The sequence below is a fragment of the Tachypleus tridentatus genome, chromosome 11 (genome assembly GCF_004210375.1).
Source record: "Tachypleus tridentatus isolate NWPU-2018 chromosome 11, ASM421037v1, whole genome shotgun sequence".
Taxonomy (NCBI): domain Eukaryota; kingdom Metazoa; phylum Arthropoda; class Merostomata; order Xiphosura; family Limulidae; genus Tachypleus; species Tachypleus tridentatus.
In genome coordinates, this window is record NC_134835.1 from 24,304,002 (window position 1) to 24,324,267 (window position 20,266).

The 20,266-nt window shown below is 33.0% G+C and overlaps 1 protein-coding gene across 5 annotated transcripts in view; it reads right to left on the minus strand.

Annotated features, from left to right (window-relative positions):
* Window positions 1-254: 254 nt before the first annotated feature.
* Window positions 255-20,266, minus strand: part of LOC143231761 (3-hydroxy-3-methylglutaryl-coenzyme A reductase-like) — a 70,270-nt gene continuing 50,258 nt past the window's right edge. For 2 of the 5 annotated variants that reach the window (XR_013017166.1, XR_013017165.1), the window contains exons 12-23: window positions 20,024-20,218; window positions 18,995-19,153; window positions 18,068-18,153; window positions 17,229-17,300; window positions 16,168-16,273; window positions 10,486-10,592; window positions 9,665-9,728; window positions 8,313-8,453; window positions 7,296-7,454; window positions 5,158-5,312; window positions 4,618-4,746; window positions 255-2,378 (exon numbers count right to left, since the gene is read on the minus strand). Coding sequence is in view for 2 of the 5 variants with exons in the window: in XM_076466401.1 (XP_076322516.1) it covers window positions 4,710-4,746; window positions 5,158-5,312; window positions 7,296-7,454; window positions 8,313-8,453; window positions 9,665-9,728; window positions 10,486-10,592; window positions 16,168-16,273; window positions 17,229-17,300; window positions 18,068-18,153; window positions 18,995-19,153; window positions 20,024-20,218 (1,281 nt within the window). In the remaining 3 variants the exon portion in view is untranslated. Of the gene's footprint in view, window positions 4,747-5,157; window positions 5,313-7,295; window positions 7,455-8,312; window positions 8,454-9,664; window positions 9,729-10,485; window positions 10,593-16,167; window positions 16,274-17,228; window positions 17,301-18,067; window positions 18,154-18,994; window positions 19,154-20,023; window positions 20,219-20,266 lie in introns of all 5 variants that reach the window. The other 3 variants (XM_076466401.1, XM_076466400.1, XR_013017164.1) reach the window with 2 other exon arrangements.

Here is a 20,266-nt window from a genome sequence, read left to right on the forward strand (position 1 = left end):
CAGCAGTTTTAATAAAAAGAAATACCCATATGTAATGAATTGTAGGCAGGAAAAATTGAAACAAAATAAAACCCACGTTTCTGCTGTCCTGACAATTATATTTAAAACTCGTGTAACAAACAAATAGGATAGACGAAAGAAAAAAGATACAAACTTTCAGTACAATGTTGTGATATTAGGCTAAATCTCATGTAATCGTATCTTGATGATAGAAATTGATCTGAAAACTTCAATAAACTCAGAACAATAAGCAACTGATTCAGTTTTTATTGATTACAGGAACCTATAGGTATTTCTACACATCTACAGAACAAATAGTCCATGTTGATGAATGAACTGCTAGTTATAAAAATCCAAAACAGATGTTTTCATTTTGACACAATTTGAGCTACATGCTATTTGCATGTTTTGTCTGTACCACAATTTAAACTTTCCTACCTGTATGTGCAAGATAAATTAGTTGTTTAATAAAATCAACGCATTATCCCAAATATAGTTAACAGCTTTTATAATTATATTCAAATATATATGTGTATACTTCATGTTTAATTGTAAGAAAGTCAAATTTAGACAGTTTAGTAAACAGTACAATTTACAACTTACTTGAGTACTTTTAACTTCACATAGACAATATTGTTTTCAGTACCATCACAAATGTAATTCACCATGTTTTTACAGTAATCAAAGTTTAATAAATTTGCTGTTTCTTAGGCTACAAAATTTAGTTTCCATGCAATGTATTGTTTTCACAAAACAATATTACCACAGTTACTTCAAAATAACCTATACCTGCTTTGTGCGATAAACTAGTTTCTAATTGTCTTATTCATAACTGGACACCAGTTACAAGCTGTAATTGGTCATGATTGAAGTATAGCAGCTTTAATTCATAGAATTATTGTATAAGGGGCTACACTTTAAAGTAACTGTTCTGTTAAAACCAAATTTACTTTATCCACATTACAAAAGCATGTTACAATAAAGGTGTTTGAATTTCACTTCAACCACAATTAAGACACTGGATTCTTTTTGTAACAGCAACTGCAAAACATCAAATACTATTATGAGTTAAATCAGTATATAAACACACTTGTTTGAACACTGATGTCATAAGCAGGCCTGTAGGTTAGACACTAATGTCATAAGCAGGCCTTTAAGTTAGACACTGATACCTTAGTATGAACCTTTAAGTTAGACACTGATACCTTAGTATGAACCTGTAGGTTAGACACTGATATCTTGAAGCTTTGGTAAACCATGTGCAACAACAAAGGAAAAGCAGAATAACACTGTGGTATTTAAATAATAAAAATGCTTATACCAGGATAACAATAAACTGCACAGTTCTGGCAAAACTGGTTATGTACATGTAATTTCTAAAGCAGGTAGCTGTATGTCACAGTCAAGAAATATTTAGAAATTCCCTACCCCCCAGGAAAGTACCATACAACTATTATCTTTACAAGTAGGAAGAATAGTTTTGACTATTAAGCAGCTCAAGATAGAGTTTTGTTAGTTATACAAGTAAGGGATTTTAACAAACTGCTGTAACTACCAATCTGGGATTTTCTCTCACAGCATATTTCTGAGGAACAGAAGTAATACCTACTTCCAACAATGTTTTTTAAAAATAATTAACATATTATATAAAAGCAAAAACAAATTCATAGTTAAACAGATGGTAAATATTTGTAATCTATGAAACAAACTGATCTTAATGCAATTTCTAGTCCACCCTAAAAACAAAACACAGATATGGAAACTACTTTGGAGAGAGATTTTTCATGTTTAAAGTTAAAACCTGACATTGGGCATGTTATAAAAACTGTCAATTTCCACAAGAAATCTAGTTCTTTACAACCCATAACTCAGGAGCTGTTGTCTGAAGGTATCTCACAGTAAGATCTTCCTGATTTCATTCTGCATGGAACTGTGATGTCACATTTAGCCAATTTACTGTAGCTTTGGTGTACAGGGTGTGGTCTGCTTTTGGCAGATGAATGTGCCCTGTACGATGTACTGCTTGTAGAAATTCCACGAGTGTTTAGAGCAGCTCACTCAAGATGTTATATAATATTGTTAAAAAGAATCAATACCCCTACAGAACTGATTAAGTTTAATGTTGACTGCCATAAGGGTTAAAGGAAATAAGTCTTATGAAAAAAATACATAGTGAAGCAACAAGGAGCAGAGTACACTGAAGTCTAGGAAAGTTAAAACTACACATATATACCTCATTCACACTCTAAGATAAGAGAGAACACTTCCCAGTAATCTATAGATGTTGGAAACTGACCATCAAAACGTGTTTATAGGTTGTAAAACCCTGGGAAGGGAGTCCTGAAATTGTAACTAGGAGTTCTATGTGAGATGAAAAACTAAGGAAGAAACAAAAATCTTGGTCACAGATAATGAGGGTGGACTGACATACTTACGTACAAAACCTTACAATAATCATTTTCTAAATGGATATAACTTTTAAATCATTATACATTACTTAATTTGCTGCTCAAAATAAAGGATACAAGTCACCAAACAATGTTTTTTTACACAGGACCTGAGGTAGTTTGCAAGGTTACCGATTCCTTGTGAAATATACATCAATGTTAGGAGAGAACAATTATTGAATATTTTCTAAACAGAAGTTATTACAAATAAAATGTTATAATATACTTAAGTTTTTTAAAAACAAACAGACCAGTGTATATTCTTCAGTGGATATATTTTAAATTGTCACAAAGACTGTTTGATACACAAATATAATTTGCCTACTGTCTCTTGACTTCTATATCATGTACAGATTGTAAACTACTGCCATCTGCGACTGTATTTTATTTTTCACACTGAGCCAAAAACATTACTAAACCTTACTTTATGCAAACACATCAAGATGACCCAAAGTTACGGGACCTCAAATGTATCAAAATATGGTTTCAACCTTAAAGTAGACACTGTACATCTATTTACAACACTTTATCTAACCAATTTTAATTTTCAATTAATTCTGCAATAAATGTCTTCAGGTACTTAAGTGATGGTAGTTAAACAAAACACAGAGCTTAACTTGCTCAAGTGGCTAATCACCCAGATTTTTATATTATTAAGAACAAATTGACATTTCCAGTGACACTTGGAAACCCCAATAAAAAAAGTTCACCATGGTGTAACCTTTAAGTACAAAGTGTTATATTTTCAGAGAAGAGCTGTTACTTTTGTGTTTCAGGGTGGACGGAATTATAAAATGGTGAAACTTTGATGCAATATCGAACAGTGTTAAATCACGCGTGTTTTAACAAACCAAGAAATGTTCATTATTACAGAAGACAATTTACTTATGTCTGGTTTTGTTGCTGACTGTAAATTGTATAGCAGGAAGACAAATTAACTTCGTTAGTACCAAACATCTAACTTGCACCTAGTTAATGGATATATGGGAAACATACTAAGACGTTGTTTGTTTTATTATAATTTATTTAATCTCACGTACTTCACCAAACTCAAGTATTTGGTTTGTTTTGAATTTTGCACAAAGCTACACGAGGGCTATCTGCACCAAACACAAGTATACCAATTATTTTGCAGTTTCTAACATATCACAATTTTTATACCAAAACATTGTTTACCAAGTAATTTAAGCAAAAAATAAAAAAATACCTCGTAATAACAGACTGGAAGTTGGCTAATTTGATTTGTGGAAAAAGTTGTAGCTAAAACCTATACTTCCAGTAAAACTCCTAAAAATTAAGAACAATATTTCACAGTTACAGTGAACTTTACAATGTCTTCTTTTTAAATTCAGTTAAAAAACAAATATAAAATTACACAATGTATGCTCATCATGTATGCACATTAAAATTTCTAAATGAAAATTACATCCTAGGGATTTCACTAATTACATTTTTAATAAAATAACTTGCTATAACCCTTTTGGCGAGGTTGGCGACCATAGTCAACCTGAAGGCTCCGCGTGGCAGGAGACCTTCCTTTATTCCTGTTATTCTAATTTACTGAATTTAACATATATAGTATTGGATGCAATCACTGAATATTTCAGGGACTTTTGTTGAGTTATTACCGAGATATCACGCTTTTAGTACTGATACCGTAATTAGTTGAAGTATCAAACACATATGTTCAACACCACGCCAAACATTGTTATTCAGTGCCGAAAGGGATAACAAAACTATACGTACAAAAATTATATTTAATATCTCGGGGCATTTGGAGGTCAACGACTGTTGTTTCAAATTTAAAAAAACAAATTACGAGGTATAGAAAACTACACTTAATAGTGTTTAGGAATATTTGTTGTTCAAATTTAGTTTATTTTAATTTGGTACATGAAGAGGGTTGATATAATCTACATACTAATGACTGACGTATTTTTTAATAGATACACTTATGTTATAAATTCATTCCCTGGTGTACAGTTTGTATACCATTTCCATTAGTTAGATGTTATTGAAATGATTGTGTTGAATTACTGTAAATACTAGATCACAAACAAACGTTTAAAAACAACCATATCTTGAGGCTATCTCATTCAGATTTTAACATAGTGACATAAGGAAAGCAGGTTCATACTATGTGGATCCTCAACAGTTAGTTGTGACTTACATCTGCATGTTCCTGGTTTCAGAATAAAGTAAATTCAGTTTCTAACAGCCAGGTAGAATTCCAAACTCAGTTCGTGTCTGGAGACAGTTCACCTACGGGTCAGGAGCTGAGTTTATATTGAGTTTGGACCTGTGATAAAAAAAAATATTCCTAAAGCATTCTTTCGTGATCCTAATACTGTGACAAGAAAGTCATACTGATTAGCATTTGATAAAATATTTAACCTCAACATGGAATAAGTTCTCTGTGGTAATTTCATTTATATCCAATTTTGTGAGATCCAATAATCTTTATCTACTATGCTAACAACTATTGCTTAGCGACCTAACGGTGATATTTGATTCTGAAATTCCACTAAGAAATGCAATTTGGAAGCAATTCCTTTTCATACTTTCTACAGTTTTCTAACATCATTATGTTAAATATTCATTTCATAAAGTAAATATATTTAAATTCCTCCACTTTCAATCATACCTATTGGATATTGATAACAAAAATGTTTCTGGACTACATTGCCAGGAAAAAGAATAAAAAACACACCTATTGTGTCTCATGTGAGAGCGGACCAAGTGACCAGCAGCCAGTGCTGACAAAAGTGACAATTCTCCTGCTAACACTGTGCCACAAACTACTGATGCTAAGGTCGCTGCATTCTGACCTGGATCGGCAACTGATGCTCCCCGAACTCCCAGAAGCTGTAAAGATGATTTTCATTAGGAACAAGGTTTGTTTTTCTGTTGAGATGAATATTTGAGACCACATATTAAAAATCAAGTATGACATAGTCTGCACATACATTTAAAATTCTTCAATCAGAAAAGTCAGAATTTGACTATTTTCTATTCAAAATTACTGTATACTAAATCACAAGAAGAATGTCTTAATTCAGTCAGATAACACATATCAGGAGTTATTGTAAAATATTGTACAAATTAAGAAAATTGTTAAAATACCACAAAGACATCTGTTCATTAAACAAGTAATTTGATTGGCTGTGGTGTGCTACACTGCTTCAGCACCTTCCAACAGGAACATTTTAAAGGATACATCTTACAATGTTTGATACTAAGTTACATCAATGAGCTTCCAAGTCAGCAAACATCATAAAAAAGAAAGTTGAATTAATGTAATATTTTCAGGGAAACTAAGAAATACATCAGATAGTTTCACAGTTTAAAAGTTTCTTTCAACACGTGCACAAATAATCCACAAAACTGTCTAAACTTAGCCCTTATTGGATGTTAACCCTAAGTCTTTCTTTATACAGAATGATCAAATATGGCTTTTAACTCCTTCCTGTTCTTTAGAAAATAGAAACTTAAAGCTCATAGACTGTGAGGTAAAATGTCTTACAAAATATTCCCTAGCTAAACACAAAGTGATGACAACTAAGAACTGACATTAATTACATTCACAAATTTTACTGTTTCGTTTTATTAAACCGTCAACAGTCATTCTTGTATTATTCATCTTGAATAAATTTTTGATTTGACGACTACAAGGAAAAACAACTGTTAGTATTTCCTTATTTAATATCTTATGTTTAGAAATTTTAGTGTCAATAGTGGTTTCATCTATATAACAGGATTCGTATGGTATAATATAACTACCTTGTTTTTTATCTTCAGATGTTGTTATATATATACACGAGGTTAGGTTAACGTTAATGGTATTTGAATACCATTCATCTTTAATGTTTTCTTCATGAACTCAGTTTTTGTGTTGCAGCCAATAAGAAGTGGTTTTGTATCATCACTGGATGATTTCCTGCATTTTCAAGGAACAGAGCAAAAGTTGTGTAATGTTATGAACCCTGAAGGTCACTTTAAGCTAAACAGATTCATGATGTCCTGTGCCCTTAAGAGAATGTGAAGCTACTATATCACGAGTTACTCTTTTCCTTCCAAAAAACGACAAAAGGATGAAAAGAACTTTGAATGTATTGATGCTGGTTTCTACTACTCAATCTTGTGTTACAATTTAAACTTCTCTAACAGGGTAAGCTATGCAATTCTAAATGGAGAAAGTTATTAAATAACGAAAATAAATTGAATATACATTAAGATAGCAACCATGTGTCAGGAAGTTGATTTATATTCTTTGATGATGGATATATGCCTTATTCGTAACAGCACTGGAAAACAAAGGAATATGGATCAACCTGGAACATTAGGACCACTCAAGACATACTCCAACCAAAGTAAGCAAATTACTGTGTTTTGTAATTGGGAAGAATCCATCAATACGAAGGTCAGTGGAAAAAGCTACCCACATGACCCAGGGCAACAACATGCAACAAAATCAATTAAGGTCTTCATTTGAAGGAAATCAACAAGTAAGACATACACAACTTAATTTACTGAGATCGCTTTGTGCATTGCATACTTCAAGCATGCTAGATGGATTATTGTAAGGGTCCAGGAAGGAGTGTCCTGCTTTGGACATGACAATCTGTAACACCTTGTGTAAAGAAAACTATGATGCAGGGCTATGTTCACAACATACAGTTGTTAGACTGAACATGATTAAATGTGGTGACATTGACTGTAATAATGTGGCAAGGTTACAAAATCCTTTAAAAATAATATTTAACCACTGTATAAGGATACTTAATATAACAGTTATTTTTCTGAACTGTGCCTAGTTTATTAATTAACCGAAAACAAGGTACAACTCACATCTAAACATGCAGCCTGAGGAGACAGCACAGTACCACCTCCAATTGTCCCTATTTCTATGGAGGGCATTGTACAACTGATGTGCAAGTTTTCACCATTCTCACCAGATGGCTCCATTAATGTTATACAATTGGAACTTTCAACATTTTGAGCAGGGTCCTAATTATTACAGAATCATGAAAACAAGTTAAATTAATATATTTAAACCTTTAGATATTCAAGCATAAAGATAATTGCAAATAAACTTGAGAACTATTTATTATGACTTTGGAAGAAGTTATGTCTAAGAAATTACTTGGTTTTTGTGATGAAAATTTATTTTCAAAGTAGTTACTTAAGTAGAATAACAAATCTTGAGATTTCCACAAGATATTTTTGAGATAAATTACAACTGTATTTAGACAGTTACTTTGATGCTATTTATAAATTCTATTAAAGATAGAACATAGGTGAATTTTCCTTAAAAAATAATTCCTTATAGTATCAAATTTATACCTAACATGTGAAACCACAGAATAACAAGTCATCAACCAAGTTGTAAAAAAACTTTTTTTGCAATAGACGGAAATTACAATGGAATAAAAATCATTTTACAACACACAAGAGAAACATCTAAAAAGTATCAAAGGACTGATAAATTACTGGTTCTGAAAAATACAAAATGGTGCAAAACAAAACAAAATCAGTGTCTGTAGCCTTAGAAAAATTTATAAAAAGCAGTTGTGAAGACAGTATATCACTCTCAGATGTTATATTTACACTATTTGTAACCTAGCAATTGAGTAAGCATTATTAAGTACCAGTGCAAAATACCAGGAAAATTTCAAATTTGTTCATATAAAATATAATACTTCACAAATTTCACTACCATTTTTCCTCACAAGATTATTCTGAAAATACGTTTTACTGGTTTTCAAAATGTTTAGTTTAATTTTTCAAACTACTCAGTGAAAATTTCAAAGAAGTTACAATGAACCCTTATTTTAAACAAATGTAATATTTTCAGTGTTTCTATACCTGTCCTGTAGCTATGAAAATAGCTGTAACAATATTAGCTGCTTGAGCATTGAACCCACCAATACTTCCCGCAATGGCAGATCCAATCAGGTTCTTACTAATGTTGACATCGATCAAAGTTTGAACGGACGTCTTTAGTACCTAGGAAAGATAGTCAAGAAACATTCTACTATTACTCAAACTATGCAGTGCTTCCTAGAGGGCGCTGACCATCTTACCACACGGAAATCTATAAATCAAGTGCTTTAATAGTACTGGCTTTAAAATCAAACATTTGAAATTACTATTTCCAATTAAATTGTACTTAGATGCATGAGATGAAAGTGTAACACAATTCTGATCATGTAGCCAACAGAACCATATTAACACAATTCTGATCATGTAGCCAACAGAACCATATTAACACAATTCTGATCATGTAGCCAACAGAACCATATTAACACAATTCTGATGATGTAGCCAACAGAACCATATTAACACAATTCTGATGATGTAGCCAACAGAACCATATTAAGTTCATGCAGGAAACATTAAAGAACCATACCAAATTTTCAAATAGGTTATTGCAGTGATCAATAAACTGATAACTTATAATGGTGAGTTTTATTTGAGTATGAAAAATGTTAGTGGTACTTTCTACTAGCTGCTACAAATGAATAATTATTATTATATTCAAAAGGTTCATAGTTGTATTAAAATTATTTACAGTGACAGTAGATAGAAACCTATGAATTTCATATGTAAATTTGAAAACTCTTGCTAGCTGTTCAGAATGAGTAATGTTTGCAGCTGATGAGGATAAATGTCACAGACAGGAAACACTTTTTGACTGTCTAGTGTAGGTTCATGTTTTTACAGCAGATGAGAATAAATAATAAACAACTGTGATGCTTCACACTTTTTGTAACATGTTTTTAATATGAATTTCTGTTGCCAGGGTACTGTGGAACCTACTGAATGATAAACATTTCATAATGGTTGTTGAACAAAGATTTAATGTGGAGATTTGCTATTGACTAGTGGTTATATTAAAATAAATATTTCATGTATTTGCAACTTCAACCTCTATAAAACTATATGAATGCAATTTGCATGTTAGATTAGTCAGTTAATTTGGAAAACATGCTGAAGGCTAATACTGGATCATCACTCATAGCAACCAGACACTTATCTATACCATCATATAAAACACTGATGTAGTAAGCACAATAACACTTCTGAGATGAAGCAGAAACTGTGCACAAAATTAGCCCTAATTGTGGGTAGCTTCAAAAGTGATTTAACTTCCAAAGGTAAAAGAGCCATACAAGTAACAGATCAAATAGCTTAAGATAAAACAAACCTTCACTCACATTTTTCACAACCTTAGCTGGAATCTCAGCTTCACACACAACCGATTTTCCTCTTCCTTCAATCCTGTAGACATAATTGTAACTAATCAGTGATCTCGAGAAAACCCACTTGTAGAGAAATATATATGCAAAAACGGCCTCTACATTCCGACACTCAGTTACACAACCCCTTCCAAACACGTGGTCAGCTTCTGGTCAGTTACCTCTTTCTTTCTTTGTGAACCTGACGATGACCGAAGAAGGTCAAAACGTTGTTCGCTCTTCTATGTAAAATATTTTCTCAACCCAAACGAGCCGTTTTTGCATATATATAATTGTAACTAAATTATTCAAACCCAGAAAAGAAATCCTAGTTATGTAAATATGTAGCAACGGAAAATATTAAAACTCAAAAATCTCTCTAGGTTGTAAGAAAAAGTTAGTTTTAGTCACACAAGTAATCTTAATTGGAAATTCCACAATGTATTATATAGTTCTCCGAGCATACAAACGTTATGAGCAGTTTTCATTTATCCAAAATGCACAATAAAACTATTTTATTCAAAGTATCTTCTACTATTTGTTTTCATGTTATACAAATGAAGATGATTTATTTTAATCAAGTAATTCATAAATTCATAGTATTTTTATTACAACACACATTTTACAAACACACAACCCAAAATACATTCCATTAGTTTTAGCTTTTCTCACAACATAAATGGTGAAAGAAAACAACAAAAAACTACACTTTTGTACAGTGTGCTCAGTCAGAAATTTATCTTAGAACTACAGATATTATATTCTCTCAGTCATTTTTACTCTGTTAGTACAAGCCTTACCAATTAACAGCTGAAGGCTTCTTGTCAGTACAATAGTTGCCACTAAGACTAATAACCTCAATGTTCGGAAAAATCTTCTGAAGTTTATAAAGAGAAACTTCTGTACCCTGTAGAAGATACAAAGACAGATCTTCTGTAGACATCACAATATACAAAGACAGATCTTCTGCAGACATCACAATATACAAAGACAGATCTTCTGCAGACATCACAATATACAAAGACAGATCTTCTGCAGACATCACAATATACAAAGACAAATCTTCTGCAGACATCACAATATACAAAGACAGATCTTCTGCAGACATCACAATATACAAAGACAGATCTTCTGCAGACATCACAATATACAAAGACAGATCTTCTGCAGACATCACAATATACAAAGACAGATCTTCTGCAGACATCACAATATACAAAGACAGATCTTCTGCAGACATCACAATATACAAAGACAGATCTTCTGCAGACATCACAATATACAAAGACAGATCTTCTGCAGACATCACAATATACAAAGACAGATCTTCTGCAGACATCACAATATACAAAGACAGATCTTCTGCAGACATCACAATATACAAAGACAGATCTTCTGCAGACATCACAATATACAAAGACAGATCTTCTGCAGACATCACAATATACAAAGACAGATCTTCTGCAGACATCACAATATACAAAGACAGATCTTCTGCAGACATCACAATATACAAAGACAGATCTTCTGCAGACATCACAATATACAAAGACAGATCTTCTGCAGACATCAGACATCATATACAAAGACAGATCTTCTGATCTTCTGCAGACATCACAAAGACAGATCTTCTGCAGACATCACAATATACAAAGACAGATCTTCTGCAGACATCACAATATACAAAGACAGATCTTCTGCAGACATCACAATATACAAAGACAGATCTTCTGCAGACATCACAATATACAAAGACAGATCTTCTGCAGACATCACAATATACAAAGACAGATCTTCTGCAGACATCACAATATACAAAGACAGATCTTCTGCAGACATCACAATATACAAAGACAGATCTTCTGCAGACATCACAATATACAAAGACAGATCTTCTGCAGACATCACAATATACAAAGACAGATCTTCTGCAGACATCACAATATACAAAGACAGATCTTCTGCAGACATCACAATATACAAAGACAGATCTTCTGCAGACATCACAATATACAAAGACAGATCTTCTGCAGACATCACAATATACAAAGACAGATCTTCTGCAGACATCACAATATACAAAGACAGATCTTCTGCAGACATCACAATATACAAAGACAGATCTTCTGCAGACATCACAATATACAAAGACAGATCTTCTGCAGACATCACAATATACAAAGACAGATCTTCTGCAGACATCACAATATACAAAGACAGATCTTCTGCAGACATCACAATATACAAAGACAGATCTTCTGCAGACATCACAATATACAAAGACAGATCTTCTGCAGACATCACAATATACAAAGACAGATCTTCTGCAGACATCACAATATACAAAGACAGATCTTCTGCAGACATCACAATATACAAAGACAGATCTTCTGCAGACATCACAATATACAAAGACAGATCTTCTGCAGACATCACAATATACAAAGACAGATCTTCTGCAGACATCACAATATACAAAGACAGATCTTCTGCAGACATCACAATTCTGCAGATCATCACAATATACAAAGACAGATCTTCTGCAGACATCACAATATACAAAGACAGATCTTCTGCAGACATCACAATATACAAAGACAGATCTTCTGCAGACATCACAATATACAAAGACAGATCTTCTGCAGACATCATATACAAAGACAAGACATCAAAATATACAAAGACAGATCTTCTGCAGACATCAAAATATACAAAGACAGATCTTCTGCAGACATCAAAATATACAAAGACAGATCTTCTGCAGACATCACAATATACAAAGACAGATCTTCTGCAGACATCACAATATACAAAGACAGATCTTCTGCAGACATCACAATATACAAAGACAGATCTTCTGCAGACATCACAATATACAAAGACAGATCTTCTGCAGACATCACAATATACAAAGACAGATCTTCTGCAGACATCAAAATATACAAAGACAGATCTTCTGCAGACATCAAAATATACAAAGACAGATCTTCTGCAGACATCAAATATACAAAGACAGATCTTCTGCAGACATCAAAGACAGATCTTCTGCAGACATCACAATATACAAAGACAGATCTTCTGCAGACATCACAATATACAAAGACAGATCTTCTGCAGACATCACAATATACAAAGACAGATCTTCTGCAGACATATACACAAGACATCATACAAAGACAGATCTTCTGCAGACATCACAATATACAAAGACAGATCTTCTGCAGACATCACAATATACAAAGACAGATCTTCTGCAGACATCACAATATACAAAGACAGATCTTCTGCAGACATCAAAATATACAAAGACAGATCTTCTGCAGACAACAAAATATACAAAGACAGATCTTCTGCAGACATCAAAATATACAAAGACAGATCTTCTGCAGACATCACAATATACAAAGACAGATCTTCTGCAGACATCACAATATACAAAGACAGATCTTCTGCAGACATCACAATATACAAAGACAGATCTTCTGCAGACATCACAATATACAAAGACAGATCTTCTGCAGACATCACAATATACAAAGACAGATCTTCTGCAGACATCACAATATACAAAGACAGATCTTCTGCAGACATCACAATATACAAAGACAGATCTTCTGCAGACATCACAATATACAAAGACAGATCTTCTGCAGACATCACAATATACAAAGACAGATCTTCTGCAGACAACAAAATATACAAAGACAGATCTTCTGCAGACATCACAATATACAAAGACAGATCTTCTGCAGACATCACAATATACAAAGACAGATCTTCTGCAGACATCACAATATACAAAGACAGATCTTCTGCAGACATCACAATATACAAAGACAGATCTTCTGCAGACATCACAATATACAAAGACAGATCTTCTGCAGACATCACAATATACAAAGACAGATCTTCTGCAGACATCACAATATACAAAGACAGATCTTCTGCAGACATCACAATATACAAAGACAGATCTTCTGCAGACATCACAATATACAAAGACAGATCTTCTGCAGACATCACAATATACAAAGACAGATCTTCTGCAGACATCACAATATACAAAGACAGATCTTCTGCAGACATCACAATATACAAAGACAGATCTTCTGCAGACATCACAATATACAAAGACAGATCTTCTGCAGACATCACAATATACAAAGACAGATCTTCTGCAGACATCACAATATACAAAGACAGATCTTCTGCAGACATCACAATATACAAAGACAGATCTTCTGCAGACATCACAATATACAAAGACAGATCTTCTGCAGACATCACAATATACAAAGACAGATCTTCTGCAGACATCACAATATACAAAGACAGATCTTCTGCAGACATCAAAATATACAAAGACAGATCTTCTGCAGACATCACAATATACAAAGACAGATCTTCTGCAGACATCACAATATACAAAGACAGATCTTCTGCAGACATCACAATATACAAAGACAGATCTTCTGCAGACATCAAAATATACAAAGACAGATCTTCTGCAGACATCACAATATACAAAGACAGATCTTCTGCAGACATCAAAATATACAAAGACAGATCTTCTGCAGACATCACAATATACAAAGACAGATCTTCTGCAGACATCACAATATACAAAGACAGATCTTCTGCAGACATCACAATATACAAAGACAGATCTTCTGCAGACATCACAATATACAAAGACAGATCTTCTGCAGACATCACAATATACAAAGACAGATCTTCTGCAGACATCACAATATACAAAGACAGATCTTCTGCAGACATCACAATATACAAAGACAGATCTTCTGCAGACATCACAATATACAAAGACAGATCTTCTGCAGACATCACAATATACAAAGACAGATCTTCTGCAGACATCACAATATACAAAGACAGATCTTCTGCAGACATCACAATATACAAAGACAGATCTTCTGCAGACATCAAAATATACAAAGACAGATCTTCTGCAGACATCAAAATATACAAAGACAGATCTTCTGCAGACATCAAAATATACAAAGACAGATCTTCTGCAGACATCACAATATACAAAGACAGATCTTCTGCAGACATCACAATATACAAAGACAGATCTTCTGCAGACATCAAAATATACAAAGACAGATCTTCTGCAGACATCACAATATACAAAGACAGATCTTCTGCAGACATCAAAATATACAAAGACAGATCTTCTGCAGACATCACAATATACAAAGACAGATCTTCTGCAGACATCACAATATACAAAGACAGATCTTCTGCAGACATCAAAATATACAAAGACAGATCTTCTGCAGACAACACAATATACAAAGACAGATCTTCTGCAGACATCACAATATACAAAGACAGATCTTCTGCAGACATCACAATATACAAAGACAGATCTTCTGCAGACATCACAATATACAAAGACAGATCTTCTGCAGACATCACAATATACAAAGACAGATCTTCTGCAGACATCACAATATACAAAGACAGATCTTCTGCAGACATCACAATATACAAAGACAGATCTTCTGCAGACATCACAATATACAAAGACAGATCTTCTGCAGACAACAAAATATACAAAGACAGATCTTCTGCAGACAACAAAATATACAAAGACATCTTCTGCAGACAACAAAATATACAGAGACAGATCTTCTGCAGACATCAAAATATACAAAGACAGATCTTCTGCAGACATCACAATATACAAATACAGATCTTCTGCAGACAACAAAATATACAAAGACAGATCTTCTGCAGACATCACAATATACAAAGACAGATCTTCTGCAGACAAAATATACAAAGACAGATCTTCTGCAGACATCACAATATACAAAGACAGATCTTCTGCAGACAACAAAATATACAAAGACAGATCTTCTGCAGACAACAAAATATACAAAGACAGATCTTCTGCAGACAACAAAATATACAAAGACAGATCTTCTGCAGACAACAAAATATACAAAGACAGATCTTCTGCAGACAACAAAATATAAACTTATTAGTGAATGGAAATTCTTATAAAGTACAGCCTACAGTTCTGGATTTTTCAGGAGTTATTAACACACTTAAGTTTCTAATGCTGGATTTTCACAACAGGCAGTTGTTCTTTCATTCTTATATTTAAATTTTTCAAAAGAGTTAGGTTTTTAAAATGGCATTTTGTTTTTTATTAACAAACCAGTTCTTTAAATTGTGTATCTATGCAAGTTTTTCCAATTACAACTTAATTACTGTTACTGATGAAAAAAAGTTTATTTGATCTATAATTGCTTTGCAAGGGTCTCCACAATTATTTTGTTAGTAATAAAAATGCTACTCACATCTGTCCTTCAAAATGCAGATTTACAGAATAATGGTAAATTTATTTCTATTAAGTTATTAGCATGATTACTTTCAATACATTACCTAAATTGTACTTTTACACTCCAAGACTGAATGTTTAATCACATTAGTTGTTGTTTTGTACTCACTTTGGAGACCATATTCATCCCCATGGCATCACCAGTGGCTGCTTTAAATCTGATAAACAGATAACGACCAGCAATCCTTGTGCTAATCCTCTGTAGCCTAGCAAATCTGAAAATCAAGTCAATCTATAACTGTAGTGTTTAACGATTTATACTAAAGAGAGATTCACAACTAACTGTTATGTCAAAAACTGTTTAGTTATGGATTTTAAGACAGAATTGTGACTTCACATCGTGATAACACAGTTAAAATTAAACACAAATACTTCCGGTGTTTCTGTCAATAAAACATGCACAACAATAAAAATATCATTGAAATCATAATATTTCTTGATATAAACATCCATGCAGAGCATTTATAATTATCTAATTATTTAAAAAAATAATAATACAAAAAACAACTTCAAGTTTAATCAATTAGAATGACACTAGAACTTTGATAGCATCGTTATCCAAAATCTGTTGAACTGTGTGAAAGAAAGATGAAGTTTAAAAGTAACAAATACAAATGTTCTTAAAATATTTTAAGTAAAATTTATAAGTTTTAATCCTTATAAAATAATTTTAACACTAGACCAGAATGTTTAACTAAAAGTCAGCCAAAAAAGATAAAAATGTCATACTTCCGTCTTCATTTAACATATCCCGTTGATTATTTATTAATTTTATATTTTACTTAAGTCTTTTCAGATATTTTATGATTTTAAATTACACACAAACTACTAATACTGTATTTTAAAAATAATTCTTTCCTGCTAGTGTGGTAGAGGTTATTCTAATTGTTTTAAATTTAATATTGCTTGAAAAAGACAATATAAAAACAAAACACCACCCTGAAATTAAAATGAATAACTAACAGTTTCTTCTCCAAGAAACTTATTTTTGCTTAAAAGTATGAATAAGTTGATTTGAAGAAAACTTGAAGCTAACTAAACTTGGCAGAAATCTTGCCACAAAATTTCAGAATGTTAAATATAAAACTAAGTACAAGAATGCTGTTGTAATTTTAAACTGTACTGTACTGAACGGTTATTTCATGTAATATGTATTTATAATAAACTTACCGGCTAGTAGAGTCAAAAGCAGTTTTCAGAATATGATAGTTTTCTTCTTTCTTTAACCACCTCACAACTTCACTGATGACAAAACATACAGCTACGATTAAACCTGCTTTATAACCTTCAGGTATTATTTCAAACAAATAATAAAACGTATCTAACTTCAATTATTAAACATTCTACACATCTGAACACAAATCTAGCTAACTCTACAATACTTATTAGAAGTTAGTACCATAACTTTCTGTAACAGAAAGTTTATGCTCAGACTGAAACTCTCATAAGACCAACTATCTTTCATCTGTCTAATGATTTATAAATATTAATATATACACTTGTAAGTACAAAAACTGTACACTTATGGCTACTCAGTGTGCTAATAAACCAAATATGTATTAACATGTAATAAATATCTATTAAACACATCCTGAATTAAGTCTATTTCTAAAGCTCCTTGGATTAGCATCAGTGTAAATAAATTATATTTGGACAGTATTTTTTCTTTTTTCGAAACATTACAACGTCATTGCAAGAACTTCTAACACGATAAGATTTATTCAGCAGAACCTGTGAAAAACAATATGAAATAGTTGTTTTCTTGCAGAACATTTTATATTCCACAACTCGAGAGTTCCTATACGATGAGAATGAAATTTTGTACATGCTCTTGAGGAAAATCTGCAATCTTTAAAAAACACATATGTACAAAACAACAACAACAAAAAACCAACTCAACCTTAATTTGATAATAACAGCTTTATCCAAACGTTCTGGATAAACCCCCTTTATGCATTGAAAAGATAAAAAGAAAAAGGTAAAATACATTGCAACAGTCCAACACTCACCCAGCCTCTTGGGCAGATGGCAAACGAACGACAGGACCACGGGTCATTCCACTTGCTACAATACTGCTATGCACTCCACCTGACAACTGAAGTTAAACAACACAGTTGTGTACATTAAATGTTGTTCAAGCCTTGTTAATCCCTATAAAAATTTGATTATGAAAATCTGGATTTCTCATCTTTCAAAGGCTTCAAAATAAAAGTTTATTTATTGAAAAAAAACAACTTACAAATATTTCATATTTCAGAAGAGCAATATATTATCATGGATAAAAATACAATCCTACAAATTTAAACATTTGTAAACATTAAAATATAACAATTTATTTATCCACCAAAATGCAAGACATTCAGGGTAGAATTTCTAAAATAATGTGGAAATGATAAGAAAATTAATGTTTAGAATCTTACTTGATTTTTCTACTTCAGGCCTACTTGTATAGTAATGTAAAACTTGTAACCTACAACAGGTATTTTTTTACAATTTCCAACATCCTAAACGTATTTCTTTTCTACAAGAGCTTTTTTCTCACCACTAGGGAGCTTTTAATTATTCGTAACACATTAATATTTAACTTTCTGATATAAGTGAAAGGGATGTAAAAATTATTGATGAAAATAAATCTAAATACCCAAATTTAATATCTTAATTCTGTACTCATTTCAAAAACCAAGCTAGGATTCAAATAGCTTGACTTTAATTGCATTTAAATCATTTGTTTTTATTATAGACAAGTTATATTAATTTGTATAAAAACATTTGTAAAATACTTGTATCCCCTAAAAACAAAATTTACCAATTCAGTTTCTATGCTCATTATTTGCTAAAATAATCTAAAAACAACAAGAAAAAAAAATCTATTAGGTTAGTTCACATCATAGAGCATCCAACCTAGTAATATCAATATAGAATAAAATGTAATTTACGCTAAGAGCTCTGCATCCTCTGTTTGTACTTGCTACCAAGCAACCCTCTGTTGTAGCCATAGGAACGTAGTAGGTTTTGTTGTCTAGAAGTAATGGTCCTGCTACGCCAACTGGTATCGGAACATAGCCAATCACATTCTCACAGCATGCACCCATAACCTGCCTCCCAAAAAAGACAAAGGAATTTCATATTAGGACACTGCAGTTATCACACTACTCACACAATCATATTCAGTTCAAAGAATAGAGTTAATATAAAGAAATCAAACTGCCCCAAGGTATGTTCTCAAATATTTTTTATTTATATTCTTATAACAGGATTAAATCTAATAGTAAGAAATTTATTTATAAGGGAATATAAGTATATGTCACTCCTTTAAACTATTTAAAATGTTTAACGGAGTGACATAATTTACCTAGGGATATAGAACCAAGTACAGCAGAAATAAACTACACAACTCCTTTAAAAGTTTCCATATTTCACTTGACTTATAAGTAGCCCGTCGTACAAGAAGGCAGTCACAGTCGGTGTAAGGCAGCCCGTTGTACAAGACGGCAGTCACAGTTGGTGTAAGGTAGCTCGTCGTACAAGACGGCAGTCACAGTTGGTGTAAGGCAGCCCGTCGTACAAGAGGGCAGTCACAGTTGGTGTAAGGCAGCCCGTCGTACAAGAGGGCAGCCACAGTTGGTGTAAAGCAGCCCGTCGTACAAGACGGCAGCCACAGTTGGTGTAAGGCAGCCCGTCGTACAAGACGGCAGCCACAGTTGGTGTAAGGCAGCCCGTCGTACAAGACGGCAGCCACAGTTGGTGTAAGGCAGCCTGTCCTATAAGACGGCAGCCACAGTTGGTGTAAGGCAGCCTGTCGTATAAGACGGCAGCCACAGTTGGTGTAAGGTAGCCCGTCGTACAAAAGGGAAGTCACAGTTGGTGTAAGGTAGCCCGTCGTACAAGACGGCAGTCACAGTTGGTATAAGGTAGCCCGTCGTACAAGACGGCAGTCACAGTTGGTGTAAGGTAGCTTGCCGTACCAGATGGTAGTCGTAGTTGGTGTATGGTAATCCTTCAAGTGCCTCATAATAATTTGACGATTTGGCAATAAATTTTCGTCGTATGTGGACACCCCGTTCTGGGTTGTTTAAAACACTTTCTAACTTGTACGTGGCTATCACTTTGTTTTCCACTAGCATAAGCACTTCTTCATCAGTTAACTGGCCAACTCCTTCCTGGAATAAAATAAAAACAGTAAAATTACTAACATGTATGATCCATTC